We start from the raw sequence: 22943 nt of genomic DNA on the forward strand, positions 1-22943 counted from the left end.
TTTGGGTCTCAATGTTGATTTTTTTCTTTTTGCAGATTAACTTTCATATATGTTTGTATTGTTAAATACCTAATAGGCTCTATGACGTCATTGTATCGATGTACACAATTGTCGTTATAAACAATTCATTTTTAATAATAGGTCTAGGCCGAATTTTAAATGAAGCCGATCAAAAACAATTTTTGGTGGAACTGGTTCAGATCAATAGGTCGATAAGTCCAGATCAGGTCGATAGGGAGAGGGCTACAGCCTTCCCCCTATCGACCCTTTAATCACTTACTTTCCCAAATGAACAATGTCTATATTATATATCTTTTTTTATATTCACACAGATTGACTGGTATGATGATCGAGGGAATCTACTCAATGATCGAGCCACAATTACCTACTCCTCAAAAAGACTCTCAGATGATGAGACCTCTCTCAAATACAAACTCTACACCTCAAAGTCAGTCCTTAAATTCAGTCCCACTCTTCAAAATCACAATCGAAGTTATCGTTGTGAGGCTTGGAATGAGGCAGGGAAAGCGAGGGAGCCAACCTATGTTACACTTGATGTCAAATTCTCTCCTAATGTGGTTGTCATGCCTATTCGAGCCGGTGTTATTCGTGAAGGCGATAAGGTATTCATTTATTCCATATATTTAAGGTATTGTTTGAAATTCGACAAGTTCCACATATCGTTAGTATAAATGCCTCATGCTTGTGATAATTAAAGCTTAGTGAGACGACTTATCAAGTTGACAGAGATCTCTACATATAATCTAGGGTTATATCACTTCCAAAATTTTGACATTCCGTCCGGTCCCATTCGAAATCTTATGGACGATATAACAATATTTGCTATATGACGTCATAATTAACTTGAAACTAGTATTGCGCCAGTTCCAATTTCTTCAGTCCAGGCTTACGATAGGTTCAATTGGCCCTAAGGACGGTTGCTCTTTGGGATCTGTGCGTTCAATTCCCGGTCCTTGATTTTTTCTTAAAAATGTTAATAGTGTGTTAAGCTAAATGATAAATATCAGTAATATGTTAAAAGCATTCTGCCTATTTGGTGCGTCAACATAAAAACAATCTTGAATAATTATCAAAACATAAAAAGGGGGAAATCCCAATAAATTATTTTACTTGATGTCATACCCACATTTGAGTCAAATATATAATTTTTATTTAAATTTATAGGACCAGATAAGATACCAGGGAATTGTATCTATAGTTTTGAACCTTTATTTGATTTAAGAGACTTATATTGAGCTCGCTTTTGTGTTCAAGGCCCACATATCATCCAAAAAATATATATGTATAATGCAATATAATACAGACCTATTTTTTTATTATATATAAATGAAGAATAAAAAAAGAAAAACATTCTCAATTACGTCACAAGAGATCGACATGTCGGACTGGACTTGACCGCGGTTGTCACTCAGAGGAAGGACCGACACAACACTACTTGAAACTATTGACCGATAACAGGGTCAACATCGATTATAAGTCGTATATTAATTACCAAATCTATGGAACTGTGATTCCCGACCAGGGCTTTGCGAGTTGATCAAGAAAAGTCCTTTATAAAAGAAGATCATACTAAAGTTAAAAAAAAATTAAACCAAAGTTAGCTGATAACCCTCCCCCCCCCTCTCTACACACACAAAAATAATACGTCTATATGTTTTGCAGTGATAAAAAGCTTTTAATTTTCACAATTAGGAAGAGTAATTAATTAGAGCAGGAATATATTGTAGTTTACCAACATATACTTTATATAAATATTACACTCGCCAGAATTGGGACCCTTTTCATTTAAAGGAAACAAAGAATTTAATTCCTTGTTTTATGAATATCTAAATATGTAATTAAGATTTCCAAGTTACTCTGCAGATCTTTCGTATTTTTTACAAAGGAAGTCGTCTCTGAATCAGGGTCATTAAGAGAATTTTGAATGAGGGGATTTTATCTGTGAACATTGTACACACATGTGTATAAACTATAATATTAATATACTTGAATGTCCTTGATGACTTTCATATTAATACATATTCAATGTACATAATTTAAAGTAGTGTTCAGTCGACATGAATCGAATAGATAGAGAAAATATAGAATGAGAAAAAACTAAGTAGTCTTGTGTCGGTCCGTATTTAGAAATTAAAGTTGCAGTTCCGTTCTGTATATGTAGGTTCTAAAAAATTACAAAGGCCTGTCATTCAATACTTAGGACGTTCTTTCCTCAAGAATAAAAAAATAACAATAACAGCTTAAGATCTTTTTTTAATATGATATGATGAGCCAGGGAGTATTTTAACTTGTTGCTTAACCTCATCTAAAGGCACATTCATTTTTTTTTTTTTAATTTTATGTAAAGTACTTCCCTCTTTTATATATATATATATATATAAAGTACTTCCCTCTTTTTTTATTTTTTTATGAGTTGAACTAAACGTCTGCGGGATTTAATTCATTTGAGTCTACTTGATTAATCATCGACCAGACTCGAGTTGAACGGAGTGAATAATAGTTAGAATTGACAAAACACTCATTTAAAATTCAAAAATGAACGCGATGATGACGTAATGAGCTACTCAATTATGTCTAAGTCGTATTCACCCAGCTCTCTATATCTTTTCCATTGCTCTAAATATTACTGATTTGTTTAACAGCGTTGTAGCTTTCTTGATAAACGCTAATACATGCATATATTATAAAGCATTAAACCGCATTGTTTCATATATTGTACTATTATCATAAAATGCCATTTCATTTTATCAAACTTGAAATGTAAAAAACGAAATATTAGCACGTATTATTATGTTTATTGTTTTGTATACATAAATGTACATTAGCCTGTTTCTGAAATGCAGCCAAAATGGAATTTGGAATGGGAAATGGCCTTTTCTTTTATTTGAGGTTAAAGAATTGGACATTATGACATTTAAACGTATCATTTGTGAGCCGATTATTAAAATTCAAAATATAAATATTTTAACTCAAACTGTATAATTGTTATTTTTATAAAAAAAAAATTAATTATTTCTACTCCATAAATGCCCACAACATTCAGTCTGTTGTGAATATACAGGTTCTTGCACTTCATTTGGAACAAACTTTGACCTCATCCAGATCCCGTAAGAATTCAAGTAGTATTTTGGTCATTTGAAGTTTTCAAAATACTTTTTGTACGCGAATAACTTCATAATTAATTATATTAGAGAGCTATAATTCGTGCCATACGATCTTTCGTCATTCAACAAATTCCAAGTAGGTGCAGTTTATGAAATAAAATAGTTAAGATCGTTTTGATTTCATAAATGCAAATATTGACATATAAGCTCTGAATTAGGATAAAGTTTTACTAATAACAACAATTTCAAATGGTATCACATGGTCTACTACAGTTTTGAAATTCTGAAAATTTTTCATTACATATCTATTCCTTGAAAAAGTGCATCACAGAGAAAAATGGAAGGCTAGGCCAGATGATGCAAAGATTTTTTTAAATTCAAAATGGAGTATTTTCAATAGATCCACTAATGCTTAAACCATAATTTGACTTTAAAATCCAAATTAATCACTCTGGGACCGTTTATGTCAGAATAATATTTTTCTTACGCTGACGAACAGATTGGTAGCTCTTGACAATGAAAACTGTGTCCATGGGGTACAAAGTTATCATTATGGCTGCTCGGAGAACATTCAAATTTGGATGAGAGGTCCGGCCGACAGCTACAAGACGACCTATACTGCAAAGTCCAGGAGGAGGTTGTCAAGGGTGGTGGAGGGCCAATTATAGAGACAGACTAGAAGTCAGCCATATTGTCGCTGCAGAAGTTTTGGTTCTGTTTGGCTATTAGGGGCTGTAATATACTTATTGATGTTGAAGGTAGTCTGGATGGAGATGCCAATGGTCTTTGCAGCCTTCTCCACACTGACACTGGCGTTGCCTTTGTTTTGTTCCTCCTTAAACATTTTAACACTTACGATACAAACCATAAAATCTTGTTTATTTTCGTTTCAACTGCCATTTGGTTGTCTAATGAAACCTCGTATTTAAAAATCCTAGAGATAAAATAGTAATTAAATGCTTTGTATTGGGTCTTAACTCTGTAGAAGATTAGGTTTTTTTTTAATTAAATATAAACAGTCCTGCCTTAAAGGCTTAACTCAACTTTAACTATCGATTGATTCAAGAACGCTAAAATGTCGTCTTTACAATATCTCGCAATCTTTAAGTCCAATGAAACTCTTTCAATATCAACATCTTCGAACTCTTTTTATCTATATTAACTTAAATTGAGTCAAGGAAGAAATAAATGCTGTTTTTTATTCAAAATTCCATTGTGACTGCAAACTGAAAACAGCTTAATGTCTATACAAACAATAAACATTGTTTATTGTTTGTAGTTATTGTTCATATTATCCATTCATTTAATGTGTGTGTATTTAAAAAGAAAAAAAATCGGGGGTTAAATGGAAATATATAATTTATTCTTGAGATTTATAACATTATTTTTTTATATTGCATTTCATTATTTCTTAATGTATTTTATACATGGTTGTAATTTGTATGTATAAATCTTTTATTTTGGTAGGATCTCCATTTGAACTACTTAACTTTCAATGTTATATGCGCATATATTGGGTACTCGTATTACTGGGTCCAGAGAAAAAAACCACTTATAAGCATGAATTTAGTTCAATATTTATTAAAAACTATATGATTTTTTTAGTTATATAAAATATATATGTGGATTGTCAACACAAAACAAGCTATAATTATGTTTCTCAAAATTGAGTATGAATTATATTTGTACTCTTCAACCAATTATCGTCTATTTATATATATATAAATTATTCTGATACATTGAAGGCACAGAAAATAGCTCTGACAGTAGCAAAAGTTCATTGTCACTATTAAAGTAATAGGCCGTATTGGGGACAAATTAAGTCGCATAAATCAAAAGAAGCTTTTAATGTGTAGTATATATTCTGGAGTATCTCAATTACTTCCAGAAATATAATAAACGAATTCGAATCTGCCCGTTTTTTGTGATAGGCAATTGAAAGCGTCCAGCTTTAATACATCTACTCTTTACAATATTCTAAAGAAGTACGGCGTCATAAGAAATCGTAAATCTAAAAACCCACAGGTTATCGTCTCAATTCGACGGACTATATGAATGTGTTGGTCATTTATTTTAATCTATGGAATAGAACGAACTTCCCTTTCAGGAACCTGGTCCTCCAACTAAAGATAGAATGGATTCACATTATCTGTGAACATCTGGGTCGGTTTGGATCTTTAGATATAAATATTCGAGTAAATTGCTGGTACCGGAACTAATGTATCCACATCCGAAAAAATGGTCTCGGATATGGCATCTCTTCGAATAATACAAGTTCACTTATACCATATCCAGGTATTTCGTATCCGGGTCTTAGTCCCCCTGCCCTATCTCTACCCCAAACCATTGCCAATTTTAGAGGGCATTGGAGGTAGGCAATTGTGCCGGCCCCGTGTGTTATAAAAAAAAATTAGGGTCTGGCATTTTTTTTCTTTTAATTCACAAGGATTCTAATTTCCTTTCTGGAAAAGCAAAATTCGAAAACTAAATTCTAATTGTAAAAAAGTATGAAAAATGCCCCTCATATTTATCGTTGCCCTGGGCCTTGCTCTCGGTTAAAAGGGCGCTACCTCCAACAAGATGATGATGCATCTAGCTCAAGCCTTCCTCACGGTTGACTTGAAGGAGAAAGTCCATTTGGAATATGTCATAGTCTGCATATTTAGAACAAGACTGTAGTGTTAGATTATAAAAAACAAAATCGTGTCGTGTACGATACACTTAATATTTATGATCTCAAAAACTCTGTCAACAAGTGCTGGGATCAGATGTTTTCTGACTAAATATTAAGACGTGTTCCGTTTTCAGGTAGTGTCCGTTGGAAGAGCCGAGGGCACGGTGTTCATCTCCCCATGTAGTATTAGAGTGGGAATAAAGGGAATTTCAGTCAGAAATTTTTGATAATTTAACCAGTGACATAAAACAAAATTGAAATGAGGGCCTCTCGGAAAAATTTATATAGGTATACCTTTTTCCATCAAAAGGGCTTTAAAGAAATAGATATAAATATTACTTTCTAAAATAAAAAGTCATTTAACTCAATATTTCCCAGTCTGGGAAAAGGTACTCAAAAAGAGAAGTATAATTTATAAAAAAAACGTCATTCTGTTAAAAATGAAGGAAATTATTCATTAAGAAAGGCCTTTTATTTTTCATTTATATGTAAAATGAGAAGGCTCATAGTGTGTGTTTTTTAAAGTCACTTGATATGAGAAATAAATGCAATATCAGTAAGAGCATCACCCCTTCCTGGAGGTAATAAATAATTGCTCCTAAAGTCCTAAGACACATTAAATAAAAAATCCTTTGTAAGTTTGAGATAGTCGAAATATATATGTTCTTGTAGATTTCTTTGCTTCATGTGTTTCAAATAAATTATCTGCACTCTGTAGGATCATTGTTCGTTGTATTTTATGCAAAAAAAAAAAAAAAAAAGCAATAAAAAAGATTATTTTGATATGAGACATTTTTATTAAAAGGTTGGATTCCGATGCACAGTCTCAGCCAATCCTCCTCCACATGAGAAAAGCTATCGATGGTACATTGAGAATGAACCTATTCGAAGTCATTTCGGATTCTACTACGAGATATACAATGTGAGTCGTCACTTTAACGACAAACAGATCAAATGTACAGTAGAAAATGATTTGGGGAAAGCCATGGGAGTTCGAACAATGGAGGTTGAATGTGAGTAGTTGTGACAGTAGTCATACTATTAATTGGTGATGGATTTGAGTAAGACTCGAACTCGGGGGGAAACTTGACTCATTTTCTGAAAATTGCTATATTTGAAAAATTCGACTAAACTCGAAGTTGAATGATCAAAACTATAAATATTTAATTTTATCTTTTTACATTTTATTGAGTAATTAACTTTACCAACTTTTAGGCTTTCGCTACGGGTTGTTTGTTTGTCTGTTTATAAGCCGAGTTACGGAAAAAAATTATAGATCGATTTTCGTGAAACTTTTTAGGAAGTTTATTTTACCAGTAAGAAGTCATTCAATTTTGAGAGGTCAAGGTGACAAAAGATGTTTCAAATGAAAAACTAACCTTATATCTTTAACAAATTAAAATACATAACTCATTTTCATTTTCATGTGAGAGTCAACGATAAAAAAACATGATCCCCCATAATTTTTGAAAAAGTTAAGGTCACACTTTTATTGGGAGACTTTTTCTTTTGTCTAATGGGGTCTAGTTTTTTTTTTTTTTTTTTTTTTTCTGAGATAACTGACTTAATTGTTGTACTTAAATTTCATCAATTCAAAAACAATATGTTTCTTTGTCTGATAACTTGACTCTAACTCTACCCAATATTCAATTACTCGAACTCGATAGTTAAAACTCAAATCCAACCCTAATTATAATTAATGTCCATACATTTACTTATCCGCTCGTATATATCAACAGATGGTCCCAATATTATTCAAAACCCCAAGACAGTTGCTGGAGATAGGGAAGAGGTGGTCACACTTCACTGTATTGTAGATAGCAATCCTCCTTCTCAATATCACTGGACCAAGGATGACTCAAGAGAAGTATGTTTTTTGATAACCATTCATATTATTTATATTCTTCAAAACTCAACAACAATCCTTTTCAAAATGAAAAGGTTCAGTAACTTAAAATATATTTTCTTGTGTATAGGAGAGAACATGCATTGAAAAGATACATTTTTGAGTATTTTATTGATAGTTTTGTTTTTAATGCAGAATTTGAGGTATTTGCCACAGATTCCTCGCTTTAATGTAAAAAATAAGGAACCACTCATATTGTGAAACTTATTAAAATGTGTTATAGAAATAAAATGAAAATATTAAGCATAATTAAAGGTCACAAAGTGAAATTTATTTTTTGATAATAAAGAATATCATTTCATCCCCCAAAAAAAGTTGCCAAACATTCTTTCAAAAATGTCCAATTTTATACATTTTGTCTAAAAGGTGATATTTGATACATTTTATTAAAAACATCAGACTTTAAAGGTATTAAATTTCGTATTTAACCAAAAAAAAAAAGTAATCAAAAATTTTTCCTTAAAAAAATAAAAATAAACATGTCACATCAACAAATAAAAAAAAAATTATGAAAAAGGAAAGGAAAAATAGAAAAGTGCCATGGTCCTGAAAGAACCTCACATTTGGTCCTTGTCTCAGGTTCTACTTACGGTAAAAAATTGTCAGTTTTGTTTCCAAAATTGTATTTATTTTGGTATTTTTTTCTTTGGGAACAAAAAACATTTTATATCACATAACCTCTTCATTTTGAAAATTAGAATTGTTGAGTTTTGTAAGATTAGAATATCCATAAATAAACTCACTTTAAATTAACCTCCATTAATATTTGTCACTTTTCTATGTATATAGATCATCAGTAAATCACAAAATCTTACTCTACGACTCTCAGATGCAACAGCTGGTGAGTATTTATGCCACGCAATAACCCCTGGCTACACATCCGTCACCACATCTCCAGCTCGAGTTCTCCTAAAGGGAAAACCAGTGCTTCGTAGTAAAACCTTACAAACGGGCTCTATTGGTCAAGATGCTCACATCAACTGTGAGGCGCACTCTGTTCCTGAGCCCAATGTGGTCGTTTGGCGATATCATGGGAAAATACTAAATGAAGGTAAATATATTTATGGAAAATGTTGAAACCCATCTAAGGTGAAGAATGGGAGGGGGGAGGGGATCAATATATTTTTAAAATGATTATTCCTTAGTTAACCACGAGATTTGGTAGAACAAAAAATGATTTTGCTTTCCAAAAAATCTTAAGCAGAAGCTCGATATTGATTTCAAATTTGCATAAATTTGTAGTTGAAGTTGCGTGATTATGATCTTATAATACTTAATTCAGACTATATTGGCAGTCAAGAATCTACGAGGTTTTATAGGTATAACTGATTGTTTGGCGCTTGAAGTGATTATTTAATTAGTTGCGTTTGATAAATTCACATGAAAAGCTCTTTCTTGATTAAAATTTCTTTCTGTCTATGATATATTGGCACTTGACAATGCACAAAAAAAAAGATATCAATGTGTCCAAGTCATCGGTCCACTGCACCAACAAGCAGTACAAGGAGATCGGGAGTGTTGATGAAAAGCCCAGGAATGATTGCCCGAGGTCCACGACGATACCCAGGTAATAAGGTCAAAGATCAATTTCAAAAAGAAATGCTCCATGAGAAAGATGGCTCTCGAGAAACCATGCGTAGGGTGGTCAGGTAGGATCTAGAGATGAAACCGTATCGTCTACAAAAGTGGCAGCTTCTCAGCGAGACCACAATTGCCAAGAGGCTGACCCGGGCGATATATGAAATTTCTCAATTTTTGTACGCACGTATCAATCATTTAGACTGACGAGAATATCTTCACCGTGGAACTAGCTTACAATAGCCACAACAACCGAGTGCTGGATCGAAGCATCAAGTTCAGGAGTCAAACGCCTTTCTCGGTGATGTTCTGGGCCCTGCTTCACCTCCTGCTGGATGAAGACGCCTTTGATCTTCATTCCTGAGGGTGTGAATGTAATGGACTTCTCCATATAGTTCATTCTGTAGAGGAAGGTTAATGTACCGCAGTATCGATGACTTGAAGGTGCTTGCATGGGACAACTTGTCGGAGGAGATCATCGGTACAGTGTGTAAAGTTGTTTCAAAGTGTATGAGATTTGTATTTTCCGTTAATGGTGGTCATGTGGAATGAAATGGGGCTCATTTTGAAGGAAATTTCACGTTGATTACAATGGTGTAAAAAGATGCTTCGGGAAATATATATTTGGGTACTTTTTTAGCTTGACAAGTTGTCCCAAGTCTTATGGGTACTCTATATATATGATCTATTTGTAGAAAAAAAAACCGGACTTTATGTCTTATATATCTTGTAGCCCAAAATTGGATCACCCTAGTATAGTGGTGTATTATTATACATTTTTATTTCTAGGCTAAAGATAACCTCTCGTATTTCATAACTACATACATAGTTAACACTCATAAAAATTCCTTTTTTATAATATATTATTTGAGAAACAGAAAGAACTTAATATTTATTTCTGTTTTTCGTGAAAAGAATGTAATATATTTATAATCCTTCGAATTTGATATACTATTATTTTGATATTAAACTAGCAAATGATAATATTTCAATACATACATACATATATTGCTATTTTCAAAATCAAAGTCATAATATCTCTCGCTTCAACAAAAAAAAAAGTATCTCATACAATTCGATCAAATTCTTCTTTTTATCTCCTCAAGTTGGGTGGGAGGGTTGAATTACATTTCCTTCTCTGAAATAAATATCAAAATGACCTCAAGATATTTAGTTAACCTAAAATAAAGAGGGTAAATAGTTTTTCTCTCTCATACAAGGAGAAGTTTTATGAATCGAATGTTGAAGAGGATCTATTTTAATATACAGTCATATATATGTCGTGTACTAGAAGAAACGCTAAAATGAGATGAAGATTTATCTGTATTTATGACAAAAATAATACGTTGATTAGAGTTGTACAAAATATAACTTGATGGTTTTATTAAATAAATAAAAAAGGACCCATCCTGGCAATTTGAATGTTTCAAATTGAAGGAAGCAAGAGTTCATACTAATATAAGTATTTCTTATTTAGAACTTAAAACTCCGACACAGCACTAAAGAACAGGGATTTCCACTTCAGAATATTCCATAATGTGTCAGAACAAAAGGCAGTTGGCTGTAGTGAGGTAAACCACTGAGAGGATTCTGCGAGGGATTCAAAGGTGCGGTGATAATTAACAGCCAGCTACCCTTCTTTTCTTATGACACATCCTTGGATTATAGCGAAGTCTCAATCACTACTCTTTTATCCTATTTGGCTTGTTCATAATAATAATCCATCGTGTCGAATGATAATTGGTGAAAAGAGACGGAAGAAAGGACTTTTTCTCTTCGAATGACTGTCATGTTTCTTTATTTTTCTTATTGTCTATTTTGTCTCTGTTTCAAAATCATTACATAGAGAGATTTTGAGAGATTGAAATTTCGTGTGGTAATACCATAAGTTTCCAACAGAAAGCAACCTTTTACTGTTTGTTGTTTAAGTAATAAACATTACATATTTTGGTTTTGAAAGTCAAACACGCCAGTATCTTTATTGTATCACGCAACCTTTCCTTCAGAAAGAAACAGAAAAAAGGCCGAAATCATCTGGTAGTATTTTATTCCATACTGTATTACAATAATGCATAGTATTGTTTAATTAAAAGAGTAGTTATGATTAGTTATTTTACTATTTCTATGAAGAAATAGCCCCCCAACAAAAAAAAATTATAGAAATTGTAAAAGAAATTAGCAAAAGTAAAAAAAAGTTAAAAACTAGTAGAAATAAATTGTATTCTGTTCTTTTCGGAAACGGAGCATAACTATAGAATAACTCATCACGTTGTGTATTTATGAAAAAGAATAAATTATGAAATCGTATGCCGTATCGAGGGAGAAGAATATAGTAAGGCGAAATATTCTTGAGGCAAAAATGCTTTAAGGTGAAATGTCCTGAGGGAAAATTGTTAAAGGTGAAAGTACCGGATACTAGAAAATTCAATGATTGTATTATAATCATCAAAAGTACTACTTTTAACTCTTTACTTAAAAGTATTCGGTTGTTTTTTATTTGTTTTGCTTTTAGTTGCAAATTGTACAATCTACTTATACAAAATCCTAACTCGTATGGTACAGTCAAACCTGGTCTAACAACGACCTGTTTTAAGCGTATCACTTCACTAAGCACCCAAATCCAGTTTTCAAATTTAGAATTGATACAAATCTTGCACCAAGCGGTCGCTTTTTCAGTTTCTTTTATCAGACGTCTTGGCTTAGGTTTGACTGTATATATAAATATACTTTTTACTGTATTTATCTATTTTCATTTTTATAGAGAATCCTCATTATCGTATTGTCAACTCTCCTATGCAAAGAGGGGTACGAAGCACACTAATTGTTCGTGGAACTGTTGATTCGGACTATGGACCCTACAAATGTCAAGTTCAAAACTCGTATGGTCGCGCCGAGCTTCTCATTGAATTGGAAAGAGAGCGTAAGAAAATATAGTTTAATTAATCATTTGAGTATTTTGTTGTCTTATACTATGTAAATTATGGATAAATAAGCAAACATGCTGACCCATGTTTTCGGGGTAATATTATTTTTCCCTGTACAAATACTTTTGATGCCCCTCAATGGTTGTACATGCCATTTTAATTAGGGTTTATTTTTATTTTTGCATAATAAAGAAGTAATATGGTAAAATTTAACGAGACTAGCTTAAGGGATAGAACACAAATATATAACAATTAATAATATTGCTATTTAATAATTTATTTTTGAATTGCCTTCGCTTTATGTTCCAAATATTTGTACTTTTCAAAATATAGAATGCCCGAAGTATACGTGATGTTTTGATGTAATAAGACTTCTACTAGCATAATCATCTATTATTTTCTCATGCAAGTTCCACGCAAGTTAATTTTTTGAAAAAAATTCAAAAATCCCTAGCTGTTCTCAAAAAAATTAAAAAATGTCATTAATTAAATTTTTTAATATAATTGTTTTTGAAAAAAAAGATACAATGATTAAATTTTTCGGAGAAAAATTTCAAACATCTATAGCTATTCAGAGAAAAATAAATTTTTGCCAAAAAATTTCTAAAATTAAATTTAAATTTCACAAAAAATGTCCTCCGGCGCACCTCCAGCGGATGCCCCTGATGGCTGAGGAATCCGATCCATTCATAGAAATACCACAAGATTGTTTTTTATAGTTTTAACACAGGTAGGTATGTGTCGGTCCTTATTTAGCGCCAAGGGCCGCGGTCCAGTCATGCCCCACTTGTAGGTACTTACAAACGATACCTCGTGACGTCATTGTTTTCTGTTTTTTTCCATTTGTTTAAATTATTCCGTCATATAATACCAGGGGTGTCCGCAAAAGGTTAGGCTCGAGGGGATTGAGGACTCCACATTAAGTAATTTATCCTTTTTACTATAATTTTTTTTTGTCATTCGCGATAATTATGTAGCACAGCAGAACATTTAATATATAAAAAAAATTTCCAAAAAATTTAATTATTTGTGAATATAAGTTTTTTCTGAATAGCTATGTATTCTTAATTATAAGTCCATATACATAATGTATATGGACTTCAAAGAACAACCGGGTGCAAACCTAAGCACTTTGGCGATTGGAGGTTCAGGGTTTATTGCGTGAGCCCACCACATATTCACTCTAGGTTAAGATTCGGATACCCGGGCCTATTTTATTACAAAAGCACTATAGTAATTGACATTCCAACGGAAGTTAAAGGCTTTAGGCAATTAGGAACTTTGTATGGTAGAAAAATTGTCTATATCCCCTCGATATAATGAGTTATGAGCTATTTATTTCTATTCACAGCAAGGAGGTTTAACAAGGATTGTTTTAGCTGATCCAACTCTAAATGAAACACTACTTGACAACTATTACGTTGTCGCCCATTTCCATTATGTGCTAAAAATAGGGGATTAATAGCCGGATTTATTCATCTTAGACCCTTTAAATTATTAAAAGCAAGATGTGTAATATTTTTACTGAGCAAAAAAATACTAAAAATATATCAAGTATAATTTTTTGACTCATATTGTAGACGGTACAAAAAAAAAAAATTATAAAAATCCAATTTCAATACCAAAAAAAACAATTTCTTCAAATTAACATGGCATGTACGACTGTTTTGAGTTGACAAATTCAGTTTATTAATTGTCCTTAGCAGTAGAAATAAGTAACCCAAAAACGGGACATTCATTTATCCTTTTATGTCCAATTATAATGTATAATTAGCCAATAATTCATTTTGGGGTATTTCTTTTATTAATCATGCGCTAAATCAATGTTATTTCTCATCAATTAAGTAGATTTTGTTATTTCTCATTTAATTTGTATTTGATTATTTAGAATCTTTTTATATACATAAATATATTTGTTAACAATATGAGAGATTATTGGTGTTTTTGTTGTTTTTTTGTGAACGCAAAACTATTGAGACACACACAAAACTTATTTTAGGGAAGCAAATTAATTTATAAATAAATAAAAAACTTTTTTGTAAAATAATTCCCTTCATTTCAGAGCCCTTTCCTTTACTCGTCATGGTCATAACTATATTTGCTGGAGTAATACTCGTTCTTACTGTTGTCATCGTAGTCATTCTATGTCGAAAGCGACTCTTCTGCTGCTGTAATCTCCCTCACACTAAATCCTCTCCAGAAAAGTATTTTAATAATCACATGGGAACAAACAATGCAGAAGCCTTGGAGTATAATCCTTGTAATACCAATATTCTCATACGGGACAAAAAGTCTTGTGAAGTAAGTTTTGATTGACCAAATTCTGGCAAATTTTAATGTATGTATTTATAAAGAACTTAGACTCGCCTGAGGCGGATAGTGCTTGTTGGGATGCATCTGACTCTCAAGATGGACTTTATCGAATAAGATCCGAAAACGGGGAATCTTTGACGACTCAAATGTATCGGGATGGGACTGAATTAGAACCTGAATTTCCTCCTAAACCTGTAGGTATTCAACATGGGGGGCAGGGTTAGTGGGCCCTGGGGGAAAGATAAATAAGTGGGCCATTTCCCTTCGTTTTTATTTTAAATTTGATTTAGAAAATAAAATGCGGTTTTTTTAATGACTTTTTTTTAAGAAAAAGAAATATTTCGAGTGGCCTTTTGTTATAAACTTTTTATAATGACCTTTTTAAAAAAAATTTATAATAATATCTTTATAGAATTTTTTAATAAATTGTATCAACATTTTATTTAATGCTGTTTTTTTTAGAAAATATTATTTTTTTTGTATATAAAATAGAAAGATAGTTAATATATTTTCTATTTTTATGATAATTATAGTAAAATATCTTTTTTTTTTATAAATTTGTACAAAATTATACTCTCCAGGGGCCCCCAGTCAAGAGTGGGCCTGGGGAAAGTATTCCTCCCTAAAACCGGTCCTGATCTTGATATATTGCCATACTAATTCATTTTATTGATATTTTATTTTTAAACTTATAGGATGTTATCAGCACTGGGTATATTCGGTATGGTAATTATGTTAGAGATTTTGAGCCTCCACAGTTAAGAAGAGATTCTTTGTACTCAAGTGGAACTAGTCAATCTGTTCTCAATATCTCAGATCCACGGTTTCCTGCAACCTATTCTAATACATTTCATCGACAGGTTAGTGTCCATTAGATTCTTTAGGCTTTCAGTGTTAGCATGAGAATACCAACTTTGGTAGGAAATTATAAAATAATTATTCAAACCGTCATATCCGGATATAAGAAATTCGGATATAATAAAAAATATACTTATTATCAACGTTCTATTAGATACCAATTTTTTACTCCGTAAATGAGATGAGATTGAAGAATTCCACTAAGGATTTTTCCTTTTTATAAGTGCAAAATGTAAGCTGGCGCCAAAAAATTTTAGAATATGTTTCTTTTTAAATTAATTTCATATTTATTTTCAATCAATACCTTTCATATCATAAGTAAAAAACAGGATCAAATATCCACTGATTGCCTCAAATGGGGACTGTCAAAATTATCTAAAAATTCAGTTTTTTTATCTAAATACTTCGTATTTAAGAAAATCCAAACATAGTCAACAATTCATCTGTAAAATATCCGGATTTGATTATATTTTTCATAATCATCAAAGGTTTTTTCCTTTCTATTACCAGATTATTTGCAGAGGTATCAAAATGGTTCTAAATGCTATAATTTTAAGGACATTGCACATAACTTTTTTCATCTCAAGATATTTTTTATATTTATTTTTTGACTTCGATATGCTGATATTACGTCAAAAATTAGTAAAGTCTTGCAAAAAAGTTCAAATATCCATGGCAATAAAAATAGGTTAATTTTGTCTTCCAAATTTTGCTAAATTTATATTTCTTACGTGTATTTTAAACGAAACATAGTCAATCATATCACTAATATTTAAACATATGTATATTCACTTATTAGTTTTTAATTATCATGATATTCATATCATGACAAATTTTAAGTCATTAAAAAAAAGTAGGTAGTTTCTTGCTTTAACTGTTTAAGCATATTAAGAAAAAAAAAATGTAATTACAATTAAAAATGAAAAAAAATGGAAGGCAGTTATATATAAATTTGTCGTTCAGAAGATGATAAAAATATCCAGTATACTCAAAATAGCTCTACAGTCCCAGATTATAGCTAATAATTTCAGTAACACAAAAAACTTAGCTAGAAAAAAATGTATTTTTAATGAAAAAATTATAATGTCTACCCGAATTTATTGATTGTTTAAAAAGAATACGAGCAAATTTGCATTGATTCTTAGACATAATTATTTGAGAAAAACTTAATAAAATCATTTTTATATTTATGTGGAGTTATGACGTTTTGATGTATCAGATATCGGAATAGCTTAATACTACCACCGACTCCATCGATACTTTTGCTCACTAATTTATATGCAGTATTAATCAACAAAAAAAGGTTTAGTATTATTTCAAGTGGTCAACCATTAAAAGGAGGTGAGGATTATAGTATTGAATAACCTAGGTTTAATTCTAAATGTAGGAACCCCGAAAAAAAAAATTCCATTTTTATTTTAACATGTAAGAAGTAAAAAAATATTAGACCTTTGTAACAAAATTCGGATCATGTCCTTTTCTTGGTCTAAAATTACGTTTATTATTGTTATTGAAAGTTCTAAAACACGGAAATTACCTTTAAAACCTTCAACAGATCTAGTTTGGCATTATAATCTTTAAAAACACTTCACGTTTGAGCATATTTTTACGATTCAAAGGCATATTATGCGGAGAAAGTACCATATTGACAGAAATCAAAGTTAATAACGATTGATCAATAAAATAAAGCATTTCCTGAAAAAACTTTGAATGCACGCAAAGATAAACTAAAATTTGAGACACTGTAAATATTTATCTCGATATATTTAATATTTCTCTCTAAGACCGACTCCCTAAGGGTGTCAAAATTATGTTGAAAAAGGACCAAATGATTTATTAATTGTCCTTTGCATCAGTAGTTCTATCTGCATTGATAAAGTCGCACGCATTAGGCGTGATATTCACTTAATTTTTATCTCTGAAAAACGATTTTCTTATGTTTTTATGTAGTAAATTGGCATAAAATCTCCAATTCTTACCCAAATTCAAAATTTAAGAATCCTGCATCATAATCTAGCTTTGCTAATCTGAGGAAGAACCATCCATCAATGACCCCAGAGCTGGAGCTATTTTATATCCGCGCAGATAAAATACATATCTAATATTTTTTAAAGATTTAATGCTATTTAAAATCACAAAGTCTTGCCTAAAATTCAATTTCAGTTAAATTATTAGAGATTAGTATTCATTATTCAGTAGACCTTGAGTTAAAAGTTTTGACTTATATAACACATATTTCACAAAAAAAAACGAAGCTACTAGGAAATTGCTTGTAAATACTCATCATCTCCACCTTCATCCATTGAATGTGGAAAGACTATTCAGTAATACCATGAATATATATTGGCCAACCAGGAATAAATTAACTCCTGAGCACAGAGAGGAATTAACTTTTTTAAATTTCAATTTAAAATTATGTACAACTAATTATTATCGATATATTTATGTATTTCCTTGCCTAACTCTAACTTTAGGACAAAGCTAAACATTAAAAAAGTAAATCATTTTGTTATTTGTTAATGGAATTCCTTTATACATAATAAAGAATTGGAAATGTCAGTATATCTGAATGTAAATTCTTTGTTTTTGAAGATTAGTTACATTATCAAACTTTCAAACATCTTTTTTTCCTAGAAAAGATATCGACTTGACTTTCATTATTATTATTATTTTATACATAATTTTATATAAACTTATCAAAACCGCAACACAATTACTTATATAAATTGGTTTAATATATATATTTGATGAAAAAATTTAAATTGAAAAGAAAATATATCCACACCGGGCTCTTATTTATGTATGTTGTCTGGTGCAAATCCCACTTAAACTGACTCTCCTAGAACCACTGTTGGGATGCTCAAAAGTCTACACTTTTTGGACCTATAAATGATAATTATCAAAATATATGTGATAAATATAATAACATTATAAATTCATATTTATTTTAGATCCCATCTGGTATTAAGGGTCCTAGTCAGTATAGTACATTTTATCCTCATCCTGTCACTACTCTGGAAAAACCTCGGAAAAAGTCTCTTGATCAAACAAATAGTTTTTCCTCACAACAACCCCTCCAACTGCTGGATGATGTAAGTATCCAATCATACATAAAGAAATATACGGAGATGCAAAGGATTTGGATTGGCTGTTCGGCATAGTAGGGCTGTATTAGATTAAATTCTTCAGTCTGGTGCAATGAACATTAGCTTTGACAAAGGGTATAAACAGAGATACAGTAATAAATACATTGATCAACGTCTGAGGGTTTTTATTGAGATACATTGATTTTCTGATGCCGTTGAAATAAAAATGAAGTAAAATTGTACAAAGTCAATTAAATTTTACCATTTGATTTTTAACCATGAAAAATGCCCATCCCTCCCTCTTCTACATGAGGTTAAATGATTTGGTTTACTCTAGATATTAGTGGAGCTCATTGGTGCAAGCCTTTTTATTTGTTAATCCCATTTTGACATTCACTATTTACCTTAAAACATTAACTAAAAAGGGTTTAAATTGTTGTAATACTTGGCTATGTTTAATCCTTAAAATGGCCGACATCAACAATGCTAAAGTCACGTGAAGACGCTCTATTATTCCAACAGTAAAGTTCATTACCAGTTAATGTATGAAATAATTACGTCATATCATGTATCAGCTTATATTTTTGCTTAATCATTTGCGCACCTCTGTATTTATTTTTCTATGGCCCAATATTCAACATCTCTCAACTGATTTAACTATTTTTTTTAGGGAAGTATTAACGTAGATGGAGTTGTATCTACAACACTTCAACCGACGATTACCAATGGTGCCAATTCTCAAATTAGTTTAAACAATACAAACACTAGTCATACAAGTGACATTCAACCCCATAAATTCAATCAAACAAGCGCAGGATCGATGTATCACTATCCCCCTTTAAATACGACGACAACAAGCAATGGAGGGCTTGCTACTCATGTTTAAATATTATGTAACTCATTATTTTTGTTGTGTCTTTAAAAATTATTATAATAATCAGAGTTTCCCGTTAAAAATAATTATGTATAAATAATTATATTATCAGATGATATTTCTTAACATTGTTTTTAATTTTATAAAAACAATAAATTCAGTGATTCCTCATTCTGTTTTGTACCTTATTTAAAAGAAATATAGGTAATAGTCAAAGTTGTGAAATTATTTTCGAAACTGTCTTGACGCATGCGTACACCTCACTAACGCAAAAACATTCCTTTTGAAGACCCCAAAAGAAGCTACCTTCAAATGAAAAAAATTGTTTGTGTCGCTCATGGACTCCATAACGTGGCTGAACTTGCATGTAAAGAATTCCTAAAAACAAACAAGCTCATTTCAGAAATCAAAAAAAAAAAATGTTTTTAATGCCGGGCTAAGAAAACGGAACTTTACTGCTTCTTATCAAATTCCCTTACCTCCAGCACCTATCATCACACCCTAGGGAACTTAGTTGAAAGCAGTTGATTACTATTTTAATAACCTCGAAGTAGTCAGCGAATATTTAAACAACATTAACGAAAAAACACCAACGGTCGTTAAAGCTAAGGAGATTATAAATGATGAGTTTATTTATGAAGAATTGTCAATAATTAATCATAATATCAACCCAATTACCGAGGTCATTACTGCGTTAGAAGGATGACTCTTTACTTATTAGCTTGACTATTGTCGAACATTTATGCGTTGATATCAAGTTAGAGCCATTCAAAACAAAATTAAATACATTTTTAGATGAAAATCCAGCGTACAACGATTTGCGAGACCTTGCAAATTCTGAGGAGACAATTTACAGAAACACACCTATTGTAAATTGTGACTTATAAAGGATTTTCACCATATTGAAAGCCATTCATACAAAAATAAGATCCTGTTTATCAGTAAAAAGTGTCAGGAACAAGCAAATTATAAAATGGAATATTGAAATATTAGATTCGTAAGAGTAAGTATTTATCAAATAACTTTTATTTATTCCTAAATACAGTAATATGGTCAAGAACAACAGCATGAATCGTATCAAAAGGAGTCTTAGCTCCAAATGGCGTGCAATTAGTTTGTCTAACATCAGTTTCTTCGGGTTAAGAATTGGGCATGCTCCATGGATTCCAACATGTACAATCTATTTAAGATAAGTGTAAGTCGTTTTAAATACTGAACATACTAATTTACTTTTTCTATTCTTAGATTTACAAATTACTTAGATGACGAAAAATGAGGATTCTACATGGAATTTGAAGTATGATAGGAAAAAGACGGATTTTATTTCTCCTCATGATTAGTATATTTTTTTCTGTATATGTATGTATAATTTACATTTGTCCTTAATAATTTGTTGAATCATTTCGTAATATTTAATTTTAATAACTTCAATTTCGTATCATTTGTCCCTAATAATTTCTTGAATCCATTTTGTAATATTTAGTGTCGTTTGTTATTATTAATTTGTTTCACTTTCTGTGTATAGCTACTATTAAAATTTCTATCGTTTTTTATTTTACCCATACATATCACTTAGTATCACAAATATACGTTATAATACTTTAATTTATAAATTTACTAGTAATTAATTTTTAAAAAATATTTATTGCTAAACTTAACATACAATCAGTACGGGTACATGTAAAAATAACTAACTTTTGCCCTCGCAATAGTTTGCTGTATCCTACTGCAGTCCGTCCTAAAGGTCTAGGGATGGTGCATAGTTTAGCCAGCCCCGGTATCACAATTCATTAAAAAACTAGATAGGCTGGAGCCAGAATGTCTAAATTAACTATTAGTCTACTGCTCTGGGTTAAGTGATAATCAGAAGTTTTTGACTACTCATTAGTCATTGTATGACATATCATATGACTTTTATTCATATTTGTTAATAAATCTATAATATACAAATTTGTAAGTTTTTTCATGATTTTTACGAAGTAAATCAGGTATTTCTGAATTTGAAAGTTTCAACTACTTTTTATATTAACTCTTCTAGTGTAATATGAAATATAGAAGATGCTCATTTTTATACCAGCATCACGTGATATTCTATCCTCCAAAACCATAACTTTTAATCAATATGTCTCGTTCCCACTTTTTACACAGAGTCGCTTGATGCTACATAAGTCTAAAGCTTTAAACCAAGTAGCGAAACGCAACCGTTAGCCTGAGGAGATACAACGGTGCAGCGTTTTATCACTTTTTCGCACTTGGTCTCCATAGTTTAATATAAAATATACTTTGTTACATAAATTATATAGGAAAAAATAACGCAGAATAAACATCATAATCTTTGAACTAGAATAAACAAATTATTTGTTTAACATAACTTCCCTCTATAAAAATCTTCTCTAGTTAAGCTAAATCCGTCTTCCGGACTTCGAATGAACATCTTCTAAAAAGTAAGATATATTAAATAACATCATAACTCCTAATTATATCTCCAAATAATAACTAAATAGTACCTCTAGCGAAGAAAAAACGTAAATGTCCACCAATACATTTTTCAGCTATTGATCACGTGTGTCCTCGTTTTACTAATTGGTTTAATGCTTTACTTATGAGTTATGACTTACATATTATGCTCTTCTTAAAAAGAGTGAGGTACAAAGTTTGTCTTCCTGATCTTACGTAAAAAATCAAGATATTTATTTTTTACCAAGGCTTGTCAAGTTTTATCCAAATAATTTATTTTCTAAAGGTCATCCTTTTCAATCAAGTAAAGAATGAACAAATTAACAATACTTGGAGATTAAAAGAAAAAATAAACTGCGTTCACTCTTTCTGATCAATTTCTCATTGTTTCTTAGGGGTCGTATGACTATTTTTCCAAATATTACTACAATTATTTTTTGTTGTTTATGAGTACAACCATCATGAGCTTTAAGAGTGCTTAAAATAAAATTAATATATATTAAAAATGATCTCCATTGTATTTATATATTTTTTTTGATAAAATTGTAACTCAGATATTAGTACAGAAATTTTATTATTGCTAAAGGTATAATTTTTTTTTTAATTGCCATATATTTGTCATATGAAGACTGCACGTAACGAAATCTAGAACACAAAGTATACTTTCAAAACTGTATAAAGCGATCAAGCAAAGGAAACTGAAACAGCGACCAATTCGTACAGTTAACATCTTGGACAAGGTTTCCTATTTTCTAACAATTCTAGGTTTGAAAACTAGATATGGCCACTTAGTGTCGTTAAGCCAGGTGTGACTCATTATTTTATAAGAAATAACTATACCATGGGCTCTGCTATGGAAAAAATTTAACAGCATACATTGGTTACAAGACCCTTTGCCGAAAACCGTATTACTGAAAATCACAATGCCGAAAAAAACTAATAAATATTCTTATTGGTGATTTATTTGGCAATGTCTCTGAACCGGGGGACGGGTACAACACTTTTAATTATACAACGTTTTCATGTGACGTCATTATTGATGATGTCTGCCATTTTTGGGGCCTTAACAACCAAGTTTCATAACAATAAAATAATTTTTTTCATTCATATTAAGGATATAATTGTGTTATTGAATGTCAAAATGGGAT

At 31.1% G+C, this 22943-nt stretch overlaps 1 protein-coding gene across 2 annotated transcripts in view; it reads left to right on the plus strand.

Annotated features, from left to right (window-relative positions):
- Positions 1-19509, plus strand: part of LOC121120344 (irregular chiasm C-roughest protein) — a 186170-nt gene extending 166661 nt beyond the window's left edge. The window contains exons 4-13 of one of the 2 annotated variants that reach the window (XM_040715194.2): positions 333-623; positions 6605-6812; positions 7539-7666; positions 8495-8756; positions 12045-12203; positions 14270-14508; positions 14562-14714; positions 15216-15380; positions 18330-18470; positions 19135-19509. In XM_040715194.2, coding sequence (XP_040571128.2) covers positions 333-623; positions 6605-6812; positions 7539-7666; positions 8495-8756; positions 12045-12203; positions 14270-14508; positions 14562-14714; positions 15216-15380; positions 18330-18470; positions 19135-19350 — 1962 coding nt within the window. In that variant the 3' untranslated portion in view covers positions 19351-19509. The remainder of the gene's footprint in view (positions 1-332; positions 624-6604; positions 6813-7538; positions 7667-8494; positions 8757-12044; positions 12204-14269; positions 14509-14561; positions 14715-15215; positions 15381-18329; positions 18471-19134) is intronic. The other variant, XM_040715195.2, reaches the window with a different exon arrangement.
- Positions 19510-22943: the final 3434 nt, after the last annotated feature.

This window comes from Lepeophtheirus salmonis, chromosome 6, assembly GCF_016086655.4.
Source record: "Lepeophtheirus salmonis chromosome 6, UVic_Lsal_1.4, whole genome shotgun sequence".
Taxonomy (NCBI): Eukaryota; Metazoa; Arthropoda; class Copepoda; order Siphonostomatoida; family Caligidae; genus Lepeophtheirus; species Lepeophtheirus salmonis.